General features: G+C 43.9%; 1 protein-coding gene across 4 annotated transcripts in view; it reads left to right on the top strand.

The window, feature by feature from the left end:
* Positions 1–17357, top strand: part of SEPT2 (septin 2) — a 47466-nt gene extending 30109 nt beyond the window's left edge. For 3 of the 4 annotated variants that reach the window (XM_011996379.1, XM_011996376.1, XM_011996378.1), the window contains 9 exons: positions 98–221; positions 1488–1622; positions 1781–1898; positions 6508–6609; positions 7244–7389; positions 9585–9668; positions 11239–11296; positions 13474–13604; positions 15318–17357. In XM_011996379.1, the coding sequence (XP_011851769.1) occupies positions 98–221; positions 1488–1622; positions 1781–1898; positions 6508–6609; positions 7244–7389; positions 9585–9668; positions 11239–11296; positions 13474–13575 (869 nt within the window). In that variant the 3' untranslated portion in view covers positions 13576–13604; positions 15318–17357. Of the gene's footprint in view, positions 1–97; positions 222–1487; positions 1623–1780; positions 1899–6507; positions 6610–7243; positions 7390–9584; positions 9669–11238; positions 11297–13473; positions 13605–14326; positions 14330–15317 lie in introns of all 4 variants that reach the window. The other variant, XM_011996377.1, reaches the window with a different exon arrangement.
* Positions 17358–19249: the final 1892 nt, after the last annotated feature.

Raw genomic sequence — 19249 nt, 5'->3', positions numbered from 1 at the left:
GTGGACTCTGAAGTCACTAGTTGGGAGAATGTTGTTAATGTGAGCTTTCGTCTTCGCATGCTGCTTATATTCCCTATTAAGTTTGTTTCTTTTCTAGAAAAAATTGAAAGAACTGTCCAGATTGAGGCTTCAACTGTTGAAATTGAAGAGCGAGGGGTCAAGCTACGCCTGACAGTGGTAGATACCCCTGGCTATGGTGACGCTATCAACTGCAGAGATTGGTATGCACCCGGGTGCCCAGGGATCTGCATTTGTTTATTTAATGTACTTAAATTTATAGATTGTGTTAATGAGTGATTAAGTTTGGGGTCGCTGTATATAATAAAACAGCTAGATAATTTAAAGTGTGTTAATGTTGACTTTTTAAATAATTTAAGGAATTTTATAGAGGAATTTTTCTCTGGTACTCTAGTAGGATTTGAGATCGCAAAGCCGGTCGTCCATAGACTGCTAGTGTAAATGAAACACCTGGATTTGAGCCGCGGCTGGTGAACGAAATACTGTAGTACATCCTTTCCACGTGGAAGGAAGTGAAACCTGTTAGAGAGTGGATTGGGTCGTAGTGTCTGTAAATGACTGCTCATTGGCATCATTTTCACAAATAAGGAAATCAAGAAGTAGAAGATAGAGCAGTCTGTCACCTGTACTGGGCAAAGAATGCCACTTTCACTGTACAAACTCCCTCCTTGTTCTAATCCTGTCAACCTAAAGCATCAGCTTTCCACCACTAGATGGAAAGGGGAAGGTTCTTTTGTCTTTCTCCTACATTTAGGAATTTCTCCCTTACATGTGAAAGTGCTGTGCTGTTTCCCAGCTCAGATAAACCTGTTCTTGACCCATGTTCTCTACCATCCTGTTCCTCTGCCCCTCTTCACAGTCACGTGCCTGAAAAGAATTGGCAGCCCTGGCCAGGTGCGGTGGCTCACGCCTGTAATCCCAGCACTTTGGGAGGCTGGTGGGGGGTGCGGGGAGGGGCTGGTCACAAGGTCAGGAGTTCGAGACCAGCCTGGCCAACATAGTGAAACCCTGTCTCTACTAAAAACACAAAAATTAGCCGGGCGTGGTGGCGTATGCCTATAATCCCAGCTACGCGAGAGGCTGAGGCAGGAGAATCGCTTGAACCCTGGAAGCGGAGGTTGCAGTGACCGAGATCACGCCACTGCACTCCAACCTGGGCGACAGAGCAAGACTCAGTTTCTCTAAAAAAAGAAAAACTTGGCAGCCCTGTCTACACTGGCCCTCTCTCAGGTGCATCAAAACCTATTCCATTCAAGCTTTTTTTGACTCCCAGCACTTGAGGCAATTATGCTTGGCATAGTTTCCAAAAACTTCCATTTGCCAAATTTAGGAGTCAGTCTTCTGTTCTCATCTTGAAAATGAATTATTAAATTGTATATATTTGGGCAGAGGCACTTGTTTTCCCTTTGAAGTCAGGGACCCCCTGTTTTGTACCCTATGATTATTGTTAATGTTTCTATTTCTCTCAGTTTTAAGACAATTATCTCCTATATTGATGAGCAGTTTGAGAGGTACCTGCATGACGAGAGCGGCTTGAACAGGCGGCACATCATTGATAATAGGGTGCATTGTTGCTTTTACTTTATTTCACCTTTTGGACATGGGTAAGTAATTGTTTACTGTGGAGAAATGCTTTACTACATGGGTTTGTAACTTTTACCCAAACTCTGTATTTTAATATAAGAATTAAGATAATTTGAGAGAGAGAAGAGTTTTGTATGTGTTTTTTTTAAATAAGTGACACTTCTAAAATTAATTTTAGACTTAAGCCCTTAGATGTGGCGTTTATGAAGGCAATACACAACAAGGTGAATATTGTGCCTGTCATTGCAAAAGCTGACACTCTCACCCTGAAGGAACGGGAGCGGCTGAAGAAAAGGGTGAGTGAGGCTGGCCTCCTGCTCTCCCTCAGGGTGCGACTAGGGGGCATGGGGATGAAGAAAGGAGGGTGTTAGCACACTCAGTCTGCTCAGGTGTCTGCTCAGGTGTCGGGAGGCAGAGCAGGAGAATTTTTCCTGCATTTTAATGGTGGTTTTCAAGGAGAACCTAATAGTTATAAATTTTAATTTTTGCCTTCATGAAGGTATCAAATTTCTGTTCTTTAAATTCTCCTTATATTTAAAATGCCCTCTCTGAGTAGCAGTTGGTTACACACAAGTGCATTCCATAGGAGTTCAGTGACTCAAATACAGAAATGTGATCTCTTCATGAAGTTTGTTACTTTACCTAAATTCTTTACTGCAGATGACCTATACAAGGGTGTGTCTGAGTAGACTGGTTCTCTGTTCTGTTTGGGACATAGCAGTTGTCAGCCAGCAAACCGTCTCTCACCCCCGGCAGCTCCTGTGGTGCGCCCGTTTCAGTGCCCTCTTGCGTGTGTTTCTGTAAAGCCTCTTTATTGATTCTCTGCTATGTATGTTTAAATCACTTGCTTTTTTCTGATTATATGCTCCTTAAGAAAGTCCAAATAGTTTGTATATGCCAAACTCTAAAAATACAAATACGTCACTGAATTACTGGTATGTGCACATAATCCCAGTTGCTAGGGCAGGGTAGCGGGGTACAGCAGGGGGTTGAGGCAGGAGGATCATTTGAGCCCAGAAGTTGGAGGACTTCAGCAACATTGTAATACCCTGTCTCTTAAAAAAAAAAAAAATGTTTTTTAATAAAAGAATTTCTAAGCCGGGCGTGGTGGCTCACGCCTGTAATCCCAGCAGTTTGGGAAGCTGAGGCAGGCAGATCACCAGAGGTCAGGAGGTCGAGACCAGCCTGACCAACATGACAAAACTCCACACATCTCTAAAAAATTACAAACATTAGCCGGGCGTGGTGGTGGGCGCCTATGGTCCCAGCTACTTGGGAAGTTGAAGCAAAAGAATCGCTTCAACCCAGGAGGCGGAGGTTGTTTGCAGTCCAGCCTGGGTGACGGAGCAAGACTCCGTCTCAAGAAAAAAAAAAAAAAATTTCTTTAATTACCCACAGAAAGAACAACTGTTAAGTATATATCCTTCTAGAACATGGCTTATGTTTTTGGTTTTACAGAGTGAAATCACATAGTAATACTATTCTGCCATTTGATTTTTCTGTTTAAAAATATTTGGAAGCATCCTCATATATATACTATATCCTGATACTTACTGGATGCACAGCATTCCACTGTATGAATATACTCTACGTTGTCCAGTTTCCTGTTGATGGATAATTGGCTTACTTTTTGTTTTGCTCTGGCCCCTTTTCTTCTTTGACCAAATTTACTATTTCTTTGCCCCTTGCTATTTCTTTTTGCTAGTGATACCCTCTGTCTGGACCAGTCTTCCCTCAGATACCTGTGTGGGCAACTCCGTCACTGAGCCCAGCGCTACACACACAATTTCACATCTCCATCCCCTGCTCTGCTGGTAGCACTCACCCCACACTGCATAAAGTATTTCTCCAGTGTATTTGTTGGCTTCTCCTGACCGCTGACCCCGGGTCCTGAGATCAGGAATCTGCTTTGTTCACTTATGTATTACCAGACTTCCGAGTAATGTCTGGCACATAATAGATTTGTTGCATAATTGTTGTAATGAACATTGGTGCACATCTATCTTTTCACAATTGTGTGAGCCAAACGAATTCTTAGTAGGAAATAAAATTTAAATAACATTTAAATTTTTGAAGGATGACTAAATTTGCTCTAAAGTAAGTTCGTAACAATTTACATTTCCAAAGTGTACTCTTCTCTCCACCCCCTAAAACTGTCCTGGTTATGCTGCCAGTTTTTGTAATGTGTTTCCTATCTGAGAAATTGTATCTCATTTCAATTTGCATTTCGTTGATTGCCGAAGTGAGTCTCTGTCCTGGTGTTGATGCCCGTTGGTGTGTTCTCTCAGGTTGCAGGGGCTTGGCTCTTGCTTTTTTATTGATTTAACAGATATACTTCTTATTTTTAGATGTTGACTGTCACGTTGCAGATGATTTCACCTGGTTTGACTTTCATGTTTTCACATTTTTTCTGGTGTTTTTTTCCAAAGCAGTTTTTAAGCAGCACGTAGTCATGTTTGGCAGCCTGTTCCTAAATTGTCTCAAGTGCCTGCCAGTGTTTTAGGAAGTATTTGAACCTTTGAAGAACCCCTGGAAGCATAGACGTTTTTATGCTAATAAATACTTTAGCAATTCCCACTTAGGGGAACTTTACCTTTTGTACTCTGCTACATTAAATTTCTTTGAGATAGAAATGGGGGTGGTGTCAGGGTTAGAATGCTCTAATTCTCATCTCTAATCCTGTATGCAAAACACTTAGTGCTTGATTACAACATCTGAGGTGAATCAAAATACTTCGAGCTTTTATCCCTTCCTTCTTGGGCCTCTTTAATCACTTGTCTTTCTCCAGTTTCTCCTTGATGCCTACCAGTTTGTTCATTCTGCTGTATCTGAAAGAACCTCTTGCCTCCTGCCAGCCTCTACTAGCCTCTTGCCTTCACCAGCCTTTCTTTTAGTCAGACACTTCCTGGTAGCTGTTACCTGCCCTCCCCAAGATCGTGTTCACTCAGGCTTCCTGTCGTCCACCTGCAGTTGCGCTCTCGTGGGCTTGGCCAACAGTTCAGTTCTGAGATGTGGGCCCCACCCATGGGGTTGGTGTGATTGGCAGTTCTCCTGAAACTTCCCTTCCTTGGCTGCTGAGCCACTGTGTTTGCTTTTCTCTCTGCTGCTTTTTACCACCTACCTTCCTGAGCCCTGGAGGTCAGTATTCCTTAATATTATTTTGATCACATTATTTCTGTGGCTTCTGATTTGCCCTTCCAAGTATCTTATTTCTTGTTGTGAACCACACGTGCCCACAGGAGTCCTCTTTTGACCACTGATGAACTCCTGTCCTTCCAACTTCCCTGTCTCTCTAAATGGTCCCACAATTCTTGAAATCTTCCAGATTGAGAAATGTGTACATTATTTTTTATTCATCACTTTCTGACTCCTCTCCTTACTTTTAAATAGCTTACTAAATGTTTCCAAACTCTTCTCTCCTCCAAAGTATAAGCTCCATCTTTTTGAGGCCAGCATAGGACAAAAGATGGGGTTGGCGTGGATGGGTAATAGACCAGGAGAGGGGCCGTGAGATGAGGACAAGTGAACAAATTCATGCTTCTTATTGCTCAGTTTCTCCCAGAGATAAGATAGTTCCTCCCATTTAGGAATAAGGATTTATGTAAAGACTGAAGGTCGAGTTACAGAATCAAGGATGTAGAGAGGAGGGCCTTTTCTGGAGTTCTGAATTAGTGCAGACATTGTGCTAAAACCAAATCTCTGATCCATTCAAGCCCTTTTTAGGTCACATTAAGGCTTTCCATTCTTAAAACCAGAGAGCAAATCCAGTGCACAGTTTGAGGTCGGGATATTTTCTGCTCACGTTGCTTTTGTTCTCTCTTCCCTGGATGGCTCAGGTACTGGGGTGAGACGAAACAAAGCTGTGACCTGCCTGGTGCCTGTTAAGAGTGCCCACCATCTAGTGGGCATTTGAGTGCTGGGGTTTTAATTGATTGACTGATGAATGAGTTCGTATTTCAACGTCAGCCCAGCTCTTTCTCCCCTCAAGCCCCATCCCTCACACTATGCCTGCTTGATAGGTCGGACTGTGGGATTTTGCTGCTGGCTGCTGGCTACCTGTTGAATGAAATACAGATCCCCGGTCGCTAGTCTGGTGTTCATGGAACTCTCTACTTTGTAACTCCAATTTTTGTTCACTTATCCAACTGGATGTCTTAGATTCCAACCTTTTGAATTTCTTGTTGTTCTCAAAATCCTCTCCATGTGTCTTCTCTGTACCTTTGACAAGGTTGTTTTTTTTTTTTTCCCCCATCTGGGGTACGTCTTCCTTCTCTCTGCTTTTAAGACTCCTGCCTGTTCTCCAGGGTCTTCTCATGCCTATAGCATCTCTGCGGCAATTGCCCTTCTTGAGGCTGATTGTGATATGATTTCCATTTTAGCTGTTGTGCTGGGGCTATCGTTAGTCTTCCTACTGCTTTGTACATTGAGGGTAGTGGTGCATTATTGCTAATTTTTTTTTTTTTTTTTTTGAGACGGAGTAGCGCTGTGTCACCTAGGCTGGAGTGCAGTGGCACCAGCTCGGCTCCCTGCAAGCTCCGCCTCCCGGGTTCATGCCATTCTCCTGCCTCAGCCTCCCCAGTAACTGGGACTACAGGCGCCCACTGCCACGCCTGGCTAATTTTGTGTATTTTTAGTAGAGACAGAGTTTCACCGTGTTAGCCAGGATGGTCTCGATCTCCTGACCTTGTGATGCGCCCACCTCAGCCTCCCAAAGTGTTGGGATTACAGGCGTGAGCCACCGTGCCTGGCCGCAGTTTTATAAATTTATTTGACAGTAACTTGCATAATCAGTTTGATTATTGACGTTTGAATGATTCTGATGTATTTCTTACACAATGAGTTAGAATTGGCTATAATAACATAGGCAGTTTGCTAAAATTGATCCTGGTTTTGTCATTCTCTCAGATTCTGGATGAAATTGAAGAACATAACATCAAAATCTATCACTTACCTGATGCAGAATCAGATGAAGATGAAGATTTTAAAGAGCAGACTAGACTTCTCAAGGTAAGAACTGGCTTCAAATGCACAACATAAATAACTCCTGTTTACTGTTGTCCGTGTTAAGATGAGAGCGATTGTCTGGGTATGTTGCTTTAAATATATTTTAAGGCCTCGCAGTGGCTCATGCCTATAATCCCAACAGTTTGAGAGGCCAAGGCAGATGGATCAGTTGAGGCCAGGAGGTCCAGACCATCCTGGCCAACATGGTGAAATCTCATCTCCATCAAAAATACAAAAATTAGGTGGGTATGGTGGTGCACACCTGTAGTCCCAGCCACGCGGGAGGCTAAGGCGGGAGAATCACTTGAACCCAGGAGGCAGAGGTTGCGGTGAGGTGAGATCGTGCCACTGTACTCCATCCTGGCGACAGAGCAAGAGTCTGTCTCCCAAAAAAAAATATTGTACAGCTATCACCTAAAGCTTAGAAATTTTATTGTAGGTTTAATTTGTTTTCATGCAGTTTGTCCCATGTGAAAGGTATCTGACAATTCTCAAGAAAATGTTACGTACCCCCAGATTTCCAATTAAATTTTGTAGTCAGTAGCATTGTGTTAAGTCTGTGCTGATGTTCTCGTGTTCACAGTGAACTCTGGGGTTCCCTGTGTGGAGCCTGTCTACTCTGTGTGTCTCTTTCTAGGCTAGCATCCCGTTCTCTGTGGTTGGCTCCAATCAGTTGATTGAAGCCAAAGGAAAGAAGGTCAGAGGCCGCCTCTACCCCTGGGGTGTTGTGGAGGTGGAGAACCCAGAGCACAACGACTTTCTGAAGCTGAGAACCATGCTCATGTAAGACATTTGGTGTGTTCCTTCTGGCAGAATTTGGCATGAAGAATATGGATTTTAAACGGGGTGTACACTTGACCTCCAAGGTAGTTGCAGCCAGCAGCTTCATTGCCGTCCTCAGTGTTTCTCACATTGCAGAAGTGGTGTGGGGCTGTTGCAGCTTGGTGCTGAGAACCCTCACCCAGGGGCCCTCTGTGGCACTACTAAACTAACTCTTCTGCCTGTGGCCTGTAACCTGTAGTACCCTTCCTTCCTGCTAAGATCTTATATCTTTGATGTTAAAAGGAGACTAGAACCTAAACTGGGGTCTGAGAGGTCCCCAGTGCGGGTAAGGAAATGGTCAGACTGTGTAGGCTCCTGGTCCGCTGCTCCAGGCTGAGCCACACCTGGGCCCTTCTCCCCAGTCTGAGACTCATTGGATGGCCCTGGTTAGCTTTTTGTGTCTTCCATTTATTATTAATAACAATTGCAGACCTGACTACAAAAATAGATGTCTTTTCCTTTAAAAATAAATTTCATGGCTGGGCGTGGTGGCTCATGCCTGTAATTCCAACACTTTGGGAGGCCGAGGCTGGCGGATCTCGAGGTCAGGAGTTCGAGACCAGCCTGACCGACATGGTGAAACCCCATCTCTACTAAAATTACAAAAACAAAATTAGCCGAGCGTGATGGCACGCACCTGTAATCCCAGCTACTCAGGAGGCTGAGGCAGGAGAATCACTTGAACCCAGGAGGCAGAGGTTGCAGTGAGCTGAGATTGCGCCACTGCACTGCAGCCTGGGAGATGGAGTGAGACTCCGTCTCAAAATAATAAAAATAAATAAATAAATTAATTAATTTCACATACAGTAGCATGCATACATTGCTTTTACTTTTGAAAAAAGAGGCTGAGGCAGGGTGCGGTGGCTCACACCTGTACTCCTAGCACTTTGGGAGGCCAAGGCGGGCGGATCACTTGAGGTCAGGAGTTTGAAACCAGCCTGGCCAACATGGTGAAACCCTGTCTCTACTAAAAATACAAAAAAATTAATCAGGCGTGGTGGTGGGTGCCTGTAGTCCCAGCTACTTGGGAGACTGAGGCAGGAGAATCTCCTGAACCTGGAGGCAGAGGTTGCAGTGAGCCGAGATTGCGCCACTGCACTCCAGACTGGGCAACAACAGCAAGACTTCATCTCAACAAAAACAGGCTGAGAGTATCGCTTAAACTATACCTCTTTTATCAGAGGACTTCAAAGAATGACTGATATGGAGAAATCAATGTTTTGATTAGTTGAAAGTTGCTATATATTTGCCACATGTCTCACTTAGTTTAGCAATTTGTAGTAAGTTAAAATCAGTAACATGTTAAAACATCCAAGCTCTGTCAAACACAATTTAATGGTCGTGTAAGAAGTTAAGTGCACTCAGCTCCTCCAGGGCTGCATCCTTGGCTGTCCCGATCCCCATTATTGAGGGGGATGTAGAGGCTGAAGACGGGGTTTGGGGACTTCACTTTAGTGTCAGTTGTGTGTTTCTCACAGTGAGGTAGAGTGAGCCCCTCCTTGGCTATCTCAATCCATTTCCCTGGATCCTGAATAAATAGGAGTGTGTTACAATGTTTTGCTCATTCTGGACTGCTTAAGTATTTTGAGTAAGCTAGGCAATTAAAAAGTCATAAGATGAATGGAAGGTTGAGTTGTTGACTAATATTCTTGGATCCAGAATATTAGTCCTTCACTTTATGGTCTTCTGCATAGCTTAAGCTAACCAACTCTTTCTTCTTATATGAGAGTAATATATAAATTTTGAGTTATGGGAGGCATGAATATTTTCATTACATTTTCTGTAAGTCCTGTTAGAAGAGTGTTTTCTATTTCAGACATTGTTGACCTAAAAATCTCTTAAAATCTGTCTATCTGCCATCCTGTGGTAGAGATGGCCTCATACGGGGTGGCATTGCCTCTGGCAGAAATCCTGCTGAGAGACTCAGTCCAGACCTGTGTTTGTGTATCATTGATTGGGGAACAAAGGGAGAGCTATACCTCATTAGATGTTTCCACGGCCATACTCCTTATCCTGAAATCCCAGCAGCTTTATGTACAATTTACCAAGTAATTTTAATTACTGCTATTTCTTCTATGTACTTGATGGGTGGTTTTTTTTCTCGTGAGAATGTCACATGCATGAGGCCACCTTAGTGTATTCCTCTTCTCTTTCAGCACACACATGCAGGATCTCCAGGAGGTGACCCAGGACCTTCATTATGAAAACTTCCGTTCTGAGAGACTTAAGAGAGGCGGCAGGTCATCATCACACTGTGCCCCTTCCTCTGTATTGGTCACCCTGAGCCATGATGTTCCTCTTCCTCTGTGTGTTCAGCTCAGCCTTCTTGACCATTAAGCAACATGGTTTGGTTTCCTACTCAAAAGTTACTACAAAAGAGTTGTTAATTTAATCAAATTATGCTCTTTTAGCCTTTTAAAAAAAAAGTACATTTAATGATACGCACATAAAAACTTTAGGCCAGGCATGGTGGCTCATGCCTTAATCCCAGCACCTTGGGATACCAAGGCGAGGTAGTTTGCTTGAGCTCAGGAGTTTTGAGACCATAGGATTACATGGTGAAATCCCATCTCTACAAAAATTAAAAAAAAAAAAATTAGCCGAGCATGGTAGCACATACTACTCAGGAGGCTGAGTTGGGAGGAGCAGTTGAGCCTGGGAGGTGCAGTGAGCCATAATTGCACCACTACACTTCATCCTGGGCAATAAAACAAGACCCTGTCTCAAAAAACAAACAAACAAAGACTTTAGACCTTTAGGACAGGCCAGAGGCTTGTGTCGAGTCCTCCTTCAAAAGCATCACTCTGTACATGAGGACAAACTTGTTGCCATTAAGAAACTGCAGCGCCTGAGTTAAGGGTGAGGCCAGGATGAGTGACTTCCGAGCAGCCAGTGGCCACTGAAGCAGCAGCTTCAATCCTTGTAAAGTCCTGCAGCCGCCCTCACTCACCTTTTCTTTTTAGCCATGCTAATATGTCTTTATGTAAGTTATACATACGTTGTCCACAGTGAAGTCTAATTACGAGTTTGGAAACCACATTAAGAAAGATTTTAGAGGCAGCTAGAAAATTCCACCCTCTGGAAGCTGAGCAGGCGCTGGCCCTGAGACGGGGATTAGTGTGCTCTGCAGAGCGTGATGCTCAGGTGTGCTTGGGGAGCTCGCCCTTTGCCCCTCGCTCACTCACACAGATCCTGCTCCTTCCTTAAGTGTGGTGACTACATTCATATTAATAAAGAATAGCTCATCTCAAAGCGAATTCTTCAGATAATACCTGTTTTTTGAGTGGGTAACAGCAAGTGTTGTCACTCAAGCCTAGAGTAAGAAAAGTCTCTTCAATGTTCCATTTCATGTTGTTTGAACTTTTTAAAAAAATCATTGTTTCCTTTTTATTCATTATGTCTTTAATTGGAAAAATGATAGGCCGGGCGTGGTGGCTCACGCCTGTATTCCCAGCAATTTGGGAGGCCAAGGCGGGCAGATCACTTGAGGTTCGGACGAGCCTGGCCAACATGGTGAAACCCCGTCTCTACTAAACATAAAAAAATCAGCCGGGCGTGGTAGCGCGCTTCTGTAATCACAGCTACCTGGGAGGCTAAGGTGGGAGAATTGCTTGAACCTAGGAGGTGGGGGTTGCAGTGAACCAAGCTCATGCCACTACACTCCAGCCTGTGCGACAGAGCAAGACACCATCTCAGTAAAAAAAAGAAGGATGAATACATGTCATTTTAAATTTTAAAGTAGAATTTGTTGGGGGTTATCAAATAGCTATTTGTTGCAGCATTATAATTCTGATTTCTTTCAATTCTTAGAAAAGTGGAGAATGAGGACATGAATAAAGACCAGATCTTGCTGGAAAAAGAAGCTGAGGTAAGTAGAAAAGTATTATTGATTGGTTGGTTGTTTTGTTTGTTTTGAGACAAGGGTTTTGCACTGTTGCCCAGGCTGGAGTGCAGTGGTGTGATCTCGGCTCACTGCAACCTCTGCCTCCTGGGTTCAAGCCATTCTCCTGCCTCAGCCTCCTGAGTAGCTGGGACTACAGGTGCCCACCACCATGCCTGGCTAGGTCTTTTTTTATTTATAGTAAAGATGGGGTTTCGCCCTGTTGGCCAGGCTGGTCTCAAACTTCTGACCTCACGTGATCTGCCCACCTTGGCCTCCCAAAGTGCTGGGATTACAGGTGTGAGCCACTGCGCGCAGCTGAAAACTACTGTTCTTGTGACTAAAGCTGTTTCGTGTTTACATCGATAGATACCATTGGTAATTAACTTATAATTTATAGTTTTTCTTTTTTAATTTGTTGAGGATACATACAACTATTTTATTACTATATATACACATGTATATGTAATAAACATGGATACTTACATAGCATACATAATGCTTCATATATTTAGCTGAAAGACTTTGGAGACAATTTAGTAATGTCACTGATTTTTGTAAGTAGATCATAAATATGGAAATATGCGCTGTTGTAAAGGTGGCATTCAGATCTGCTGGAGTTTTGGAAGGCAAACACATTATTCAGTAAACAATAGGATCATAATGGGCTAGCCTGTTGGAAACAGAAAGAAAATACTTCTTTTGTCAAATTAATTCAATATTGATCAAATATTTAAATGTTAAAAATAACCACAAAGTTACCTGAAGAAGATTTAGTTGAATGTTTTATAATACTTTCCTGGAGGCATTTCTGAATACATACAAATCATAATGATAAGGATAAAGATGAATTAACGTTCACTATTTTTGGCCAGGCACTGTGGGTTACACTTACAGTCCCAGCACTTTAGGCGGCCAAGGTAGGAGAATCACTTCATGCCAGGAGTTCAAGACTAGCTAGGGCAACAGAGTGAGACCCCCCCCCCTCCCGCCCCGTCTCTACAAAAAAATTAAAAAATAATTAGCCATGCATGTCGGCATGCACTTGTAGTCCCAGCTACTCAGGAGGCTGAGGCAGAAGGATTCCCTGAGCCCAGGAGTTCAAGGATGCAGTGAGCTATGATTGTGCCACTGCAGTCTAGCCTACGCAAAAGAGCAAGATCCCATCCCTTTAAAAACAAATACATATATATGTATGTATATATATTATTTTTATTGTGAGGCCTTCGTTGCCCTCCAGAAAAGCTGACTCATTCCCATTCCCCTTTACTTTGCATTTCCCACTGTCATCAGTCTCTTTCCCTCCTTTTAGGTTAGAAAATTTCTCATATTGGCCGGGTGTAGTGGCTCACACTTGTAATCCCAGCACTTTGGGAGGCGGAGGCGGGCAGATCATGAGGTCAGGAGTTTGAGACCAGCCTGACCAACATGGTGAAACCCCATCTCTACTAAAAATACAAAAATTAGCTAGGCATGGTGGTGTGTGCCTGTAATCCTAGCTACTCAGGAGGCTGAGGCAGGAGAACTGCTTGAACCCGGGAGGGAGAGGTAGCAGTGAGCTAAGCTTGTGCCGCTGCACTCTAGCCTAGGCGACAGAGCGAGACTCTGTCTTAAGAAAATGTATCGGCCAGGCGCGGTGGCTCAAGCCTGTAATCCCAGCACTTTGGGAGGCCGAGACGGGCGGATCACGAGGTCACAAGATCAAGACCATCCTAGCTAACATGGTGAAACTCCGTCTATACTAAAAAAATACAAAAAACTAGCCGGGCGAGGTGGCGGGCACCTGTAGTTCCAGCTACTCCGGAGGCTGAGGCAGGAGAATGGCGTGAACCCGGGAGGCGGAGCTTGCAGTGAGCTGAGATCTGGCCACTGCACTCCAGTCTGGGCGACAGAGCAAGACTCCATCTCAAAAAAAAAAAAAAAAAGAAAATGTATCATATTGTCTTATCTTTCTTTGGTTATTGTTTCTGTTTGACTTGCATATTCATATCATTTACTTGGTTTTCTCTTTAGCTGTTGGTTTTTTAATCGATTGGCAAGAAGTCTATATAATAACTCTGTCATGTTTTGGGAAAGTATAGAGGTTGAAATTTTAGGAGTCACAGAACACCCAGAAGTAATGTTCAAAGATAGCAAACCTTGAAAACCTATGTGTGTGTTCACAGCTCCGCCGCATGCAAGAGATGATTGCAAGGATGCAGGCGCAGATGCAGATGCAGATGCAGGGCGGGGATGGCGATGGTGGGGCTCTCGGGCACCACGTGTAAAGCCATGTGCACATACCAAGACGTCACAGGTAGGCCCTGTTGTCCCTTAGCCTGAAAGACAGGCAGTCGTTACTAACATTGTTGTAGCAGCTTAAATATGACAGGTTCCTCCTTAAGCCTCATTAATATTTTGCATTTTGAAGTAACTCCATCACTAATCTTAAACGAGAAGAGATTGCTCCTGAAAAACAGAAGCCACTACTTTGCCACCTACTTTCTAGTAAAGATTTCTCACATTTTTGTCTCTTTTTTTTTTAATAATTACAACTTTTATTTTGTTGGGGTACATTTGCAGGTTATTTTCTAAGCTTGCAAATATCAACATTAGAAGGAAATTATGTATTAAAGCACCTTTATTAGTTGTATTATTGGAAATTTGTTAATTGTTAAAACATCTCTTTAAAGGGAATAAAAATGTATTATTAAAACAGCTTGTACAGATTAAAAGTAAAGATGGCACAAGGAGGAAGAATTATGCCAGGTAGATAAGGATTCCCTGGATGGAGACCGCTGACCTCCTATTCCTCTGATAGCTTTGTCCTGACTGACGGTCATTAGTGTGTGCTGGTCTGCCTGCTTGAAAAGAATCTGCAGACTCTAGACACTGAGGATCAGGAAAAGGCACATGCCCACTCCCTTGTATCTTATGGACAGGCAGGCTCTGTGAACTGGCCAGGTGGCCACTCCCATCACTTGCCAGAGGAAAAGCATGAAAGGTCAAGTCAGGTAACAACCTAAGAGTCCAAAGAAGAGGGTGGGTCACATGATGCTGGGGTAAAGGCAGACCTTATACAAGAGATGTGATTAGAGCTTGAAAGAGAGTTTGAGTTGGCCAAGATGTGAGGAAGAAACGTTGGGAATTTTGTAGATGGTCTCCCCTAAAATTCAGGGACCTCATTCTGGAAGCATGAGTGTGTTCATGAAAACGGGGAAGGGACTTGAACCTTCACCGACTTATGGCAGGGTGGGTGGGCAGAAGGCAGGGAGTCTTTAGGCCTCCATGACATATGGACAAGTGGCTGAGGAAGGACCCGGAGTGTCTTGCTGGAGCCTTAGTCACCAAACCCTCTTGCAGCTTACTGGGAAAGGTGTTCATTGTAAAATACAGTATTTACACAAAATGCACAAAAATATGTATGTACAGTTTGATAAGTTAATGTAAAGAAAACATCCATGTCACCCCCAGCTGGGTCCAAGTTGGTTGCTTTAGTTTCATCATCACGTTGACACCTTAGAATAGTCCTAAGGGTATGTGCTTAGTTCACACTTTACTGATAAGGAAATTGTTGCTGCTCTGAGAGTTTAACATTATTTGCTGATGGTCCCATAACTTTTAAACGATGGCCTGCTGACTCTAGAGGCTGGTCCTGCATAGCCTGTGTTGGCATGTGACTGGGGAAGTGAGGGTACAGTGGAAGGAGACAAGGATGCCTCAGCTATGCAGCTCAGTTGAAGCAGGAAGCAGTGACAGGTGTTTGCTCATTTTCTCTGAGCTTCTGGTTTCAACCTTATGGAATGAAAATTTTACTTTTAGATAGATAAAATTTTATTTCTGTATACTTTTTAGTTTTGCGGCATTTCCAGTTTCCAAGAGCCTTATGAGTGGTGTTTTGATTCAGTTAACTTTGTGGTCATGTAAGCCCTGCCTTTTGCTCAGTTTATGAGAAAAGTAGAACTTAATGATCAATGCAGCAGACATTGCCTCACTCACACTTAAGTGTGTTTTGTTTTCTTTTTTCTAGAAAACACTTTCCTGGATAAAAAAGAAAACATTCCAGATGCGTGATCCAGCTGTGTGTTTTCAATCCTTGGGAGGGTGCCATCCACATTTTAACAGTACCTGTGCCTGAGAATTTAATTTTTAAAAGACTTTTGATGTGTTTTTTGTATGAAGTACTTTTAACATATGTATTTCATTGCTATGTTACACTCTGTATTTTGTGAGGTGAATGTTTTCCTTTTCTTTCTCCCTAACCACTAATGTTAGAATTGATTTCCAAGAATCAGCATGTATGCTTAATACTGAATTTCTTTGATTTAACTGACTTAACAACTGACTAACCATTGATGAGCACTCCTGATTTATATCTAGAACATTCAGATTTACCCATAATCTGAGTGGTAGAGGTGTGAGCTTAGTGATGTAGAAAGATGCACTGACTTGGTGCAAGGCCATCTGCTTACCACATCATACCATTTGGAGACTCTCTGCTTCCTTGCTTTTATGTTTGTACACAACACCTAAAACCAGTTTTGCTGCTATAATTCTATACTGTTGATTCGTCTGTGATTTTATCTCTTAACCAAATAAAACAGAATAGAATTTCCTAATGAGATACATCTTTATACTTAAACAGCTTTTTTAGAGGTGAGTTTTAAAGAAGTCTCTTAATTCTGATCTAGGTCATTTTTAAAACCCCTATGCAAAGAACTTACCGCAAGCCCCTTTTTGTAGTGTTCTCCACTAATACTGGTTATCCTGTGCTACAGAGAAAATCAAAGTAGTCATGAGCTCCAGTTTTTGTATTGCAATTAAGACTCTTACCTACAAAACGAGATTCAGTAAACTTTTTACTCAACCAAATTAAAATTTTTAAGGAAAATTAGCAGTTGGTCTGTTCAGAATCCAACCTTTTTATATTTTATATTGCACTTTAGTGTATTTTCTGTAACTGTAGTAGATCTGCCTCCCCTGTGGAAATTGGGGTCTGTTGGTGGGCGTGTTCCTGAAGCACAGCTTCACTGAAAAGTGTTTCCTCCCTAAGGCCTTGGTGCCCTGAACCTCTGATGCCTACCGGGTGTTCCTGATTTGGGTTTCCTTTAAATACCCCCTTTTTGAGTGACTTTCTGATGGGAGGAAAATAGCAGTAATCATTTTTTTGTGTGCAGACTGTCTCATTTATTTTTAGCCGTTGTCGTTTTCATTCATTTTGTGTAATATAAACCATGTGTCTTCTCAAAGTGAAAGACATTTTAAATCTGTAGCATGGGCTAGTGGGCAGGTGCGCACAGTCGAAGCCACACCTGATCCGTTTTCTGTGCACTGTAGCCTTAGTGTCACCTTTCTTCCTGTGTCTCCCTGTGGTACACTCCAGCGGTTGCCTTTTTTATCATTTCTACTGAAGTTGGGAAATTCAGCCCGAGAAAGTGACAGATGAAAGGAGACGATGGTTGTGTAGGGAGATGGAGAAAATGCTTAATCTGAGGATGAGACAGGGTTTTTTGGTTTTTGTGGGGGCTAGAAAGAAAACATAAAATGAGACAGTTAAATAATAATACGAAGGTGTGCTACAGAAAATCTGGTATTCTTGCTAACATTGCCCCTTCACTGTTGCTTAATTGTGAATAGCCAAAAGCTATATGTTATGGCTTGTTGTGTGAAGGTAACTAAGCAAAAGTGTTCCATGACTTTAGAGTACATCCATGCAGAGTCCATTATTTGAGTTTGCCATTTAATAACTTTGTTGGAAAATCTATAAAAAAGAAAAACAAGTTTGCAAGTCACTAAGCCCCGCATATGTTTGAGTGAAAGTACTTCAGGCACGCTGCCTCCTGGTATCAGCTCTGCAGGGAGGGAGGACCCACACTGCTACACTTCTCATCCCCTTTGGTTTTACTGCCCAAATCTAAATAGATACTTTTGATTATAGATAACTGCTCTTTTACTAAGAGATAGTCTCTACCTGTAGAAATGTATTTTGAAAACACTTATTTTACACAGCAATTTTGTATCCATTTATACTAACCTTTTATCAATAAAGTACTATTGTTTAGATATTAAATGAGTATTTCTCTTGGTTATTTGCAAGGGAAAGTTGTGAGGTTTTCTGGGAAAATTCAAAGTCTTGAGAACATCTGTGTATAAAATCAAGAAAAATTACTTGCATCAATAGCATCAGTACTGAACAACTGTGTATGTATTGGAGATCGAGCCCAAAAGAAAGCACCAAAGATTGAAAAGGAATTATTTACAGGTGATCAGATCATCTACTTAGAAAGTATAAGACATCTGGTGAAAATTAACACTAAGAGGTCAGTGATACCTATTTACTAATTAGAAAATGTAGTGAGAAAAAGATCACATTGATAATAGCAACTACTAAATTGCTGGAAATGTAAGTGAATGACTGAAATATAGGAAGAAATTTCTAACCTATAAATTTTCGAGAGTAGGTTAAGAAGACTCTACTGCTTGAGTAAAAGAAACTGGAAACCTGAACTGATCTGGGTGGCTGGATGCCTACACTCCAAGGCCTCTAGCCTTCTTGCTGCCCACTGGACTGACCATCCTGGGACCCACCTGGGCCCCTTTTACCTTGCTATCAGTGTTTTCTGAACGTCTTCCTTATAGACTCCTGGGTACTAGAACTCTTGCTGTCTCTCCTTCCTCAGCTGACAGCTGCCACGCCTGCTGCCTTCCCTTCAGACTGCCAGCCTCGGGTCCCCAGCACACACCCTGCAGCCTGCCAGGGGTCAGTACCACTCTCTGGCCAGGCTCTCACCTGCACTATCCCCACCCCGCCCTGTCTGCCTGCACGCAGGGTCCTCTGTTCTGGGGCGTGTGCACCGCTCTGGGCCTGGTGCTGTCATTGGAGGCTGGTTAGAGGAAAAGCCCCAGAGGTGGGTGACACATGATGGGGGGGAGCATCCCACAGGGCTGAGCCCAGTCTTGGTGTGCCCAGTTCTGGGGTGTGTGCACTACTTGGGGCCTGGTGGTGTCACTGGGGGCTGGTTTAGAGGAAAAGCCCCAGAGGTGGGTGACATGAGGGGAGCATCCCGCATGGCTGAGCCCAGTCTTGGTGTGCCCGGTTCTGGGGCGTGTGCACCACTTGGGGCCTGGTGGTATCACTGGGGGCTGGTTTAGAGGAAAAGCCCCAGAGGTGGGTGACATGAGGGGAGCATCCCACACAGCTGAGCCCAGTCTTGGTGTGCCCAGGTCTCAGGCCCCATAGTTGTCTCAGGAGAAGCAGAGGTTCCCCTGAGCCAGCTTTTCTCCTGTCTGGGCTTTTGGGAAACGAAGGGTCAGGCTTCACTCTGGAATCCACAGCACCATGGGAGAAGTCTCGTAAGTGCCTGGGTGTTTCCTGAACTTAATTATTACCTCAACAGCCACATGGTGACAGTGGGTTCCAGGGGCGGGCTAGGAGGGCACGATGGGTAAGGTCTTGAAGAACACACGAAGCCCTCGAGAGAAGGGAAGTATGGTACAGCAAGTCAGGTTTCCATTCTCTAGTGGGGATCCCTAGGCGAGAGGAAGACCGTCCTGGCCGCCTCTACGGAGCAGCCTGTCTCAGCCTTAGCGCACACACGGGTGATCCTTCGATGATCCCCTTCGGTCCCTGTAGCCCCACGAGGGATGCAATGCGTAGGGGTAAGGAGGAGGCTGGCAGTCAGGGACTGAGCGGGAGGGTGCAAGGAGAGCCGCTAAGACCTACCCCCCGCCCACCGAACCTAAGCCTCGCCCAGAACCTAGCCCCGGCCAGCGAGCCTACCCTGTCCTAGGACCTAGTCCCGCCCGCCGAGTCTAAGCCTCACCCAGGACCTAGTCCCGCCCGCCGAGCCTAAGCCTCGCCCAGGACCGAGCCCCGCCCAGCGAGCCTACCCTGTCCTAGGACCTAGCCCCGTCCCCCGAACCTAGGCCTCGCCCAGGACCGAGCCCCGCCCAGCGAGCCTA

Source organism: Mandrillus leucophaeus, unplaced genomic scaffold (assembly GCF_000951045.1).
Source record: "Mandrillus leucophaeus isolate KB7577 unplaced genomic scaffold, Mleu.le_1.0 Scaffold510, whole genome shotgun sequence".
Lineage (NCBI taxonomy): Eukaryota > Metazoa > Chordata > Mammalia > Primates > Cercopithecidae > Mandrillus > Mandrillus leucophaeus.
The sequence above is the reverse complement of the archived record's forward strand: the minus strand, read 5'-3'. Positions and strand labels throughout refer to the sequence as shown.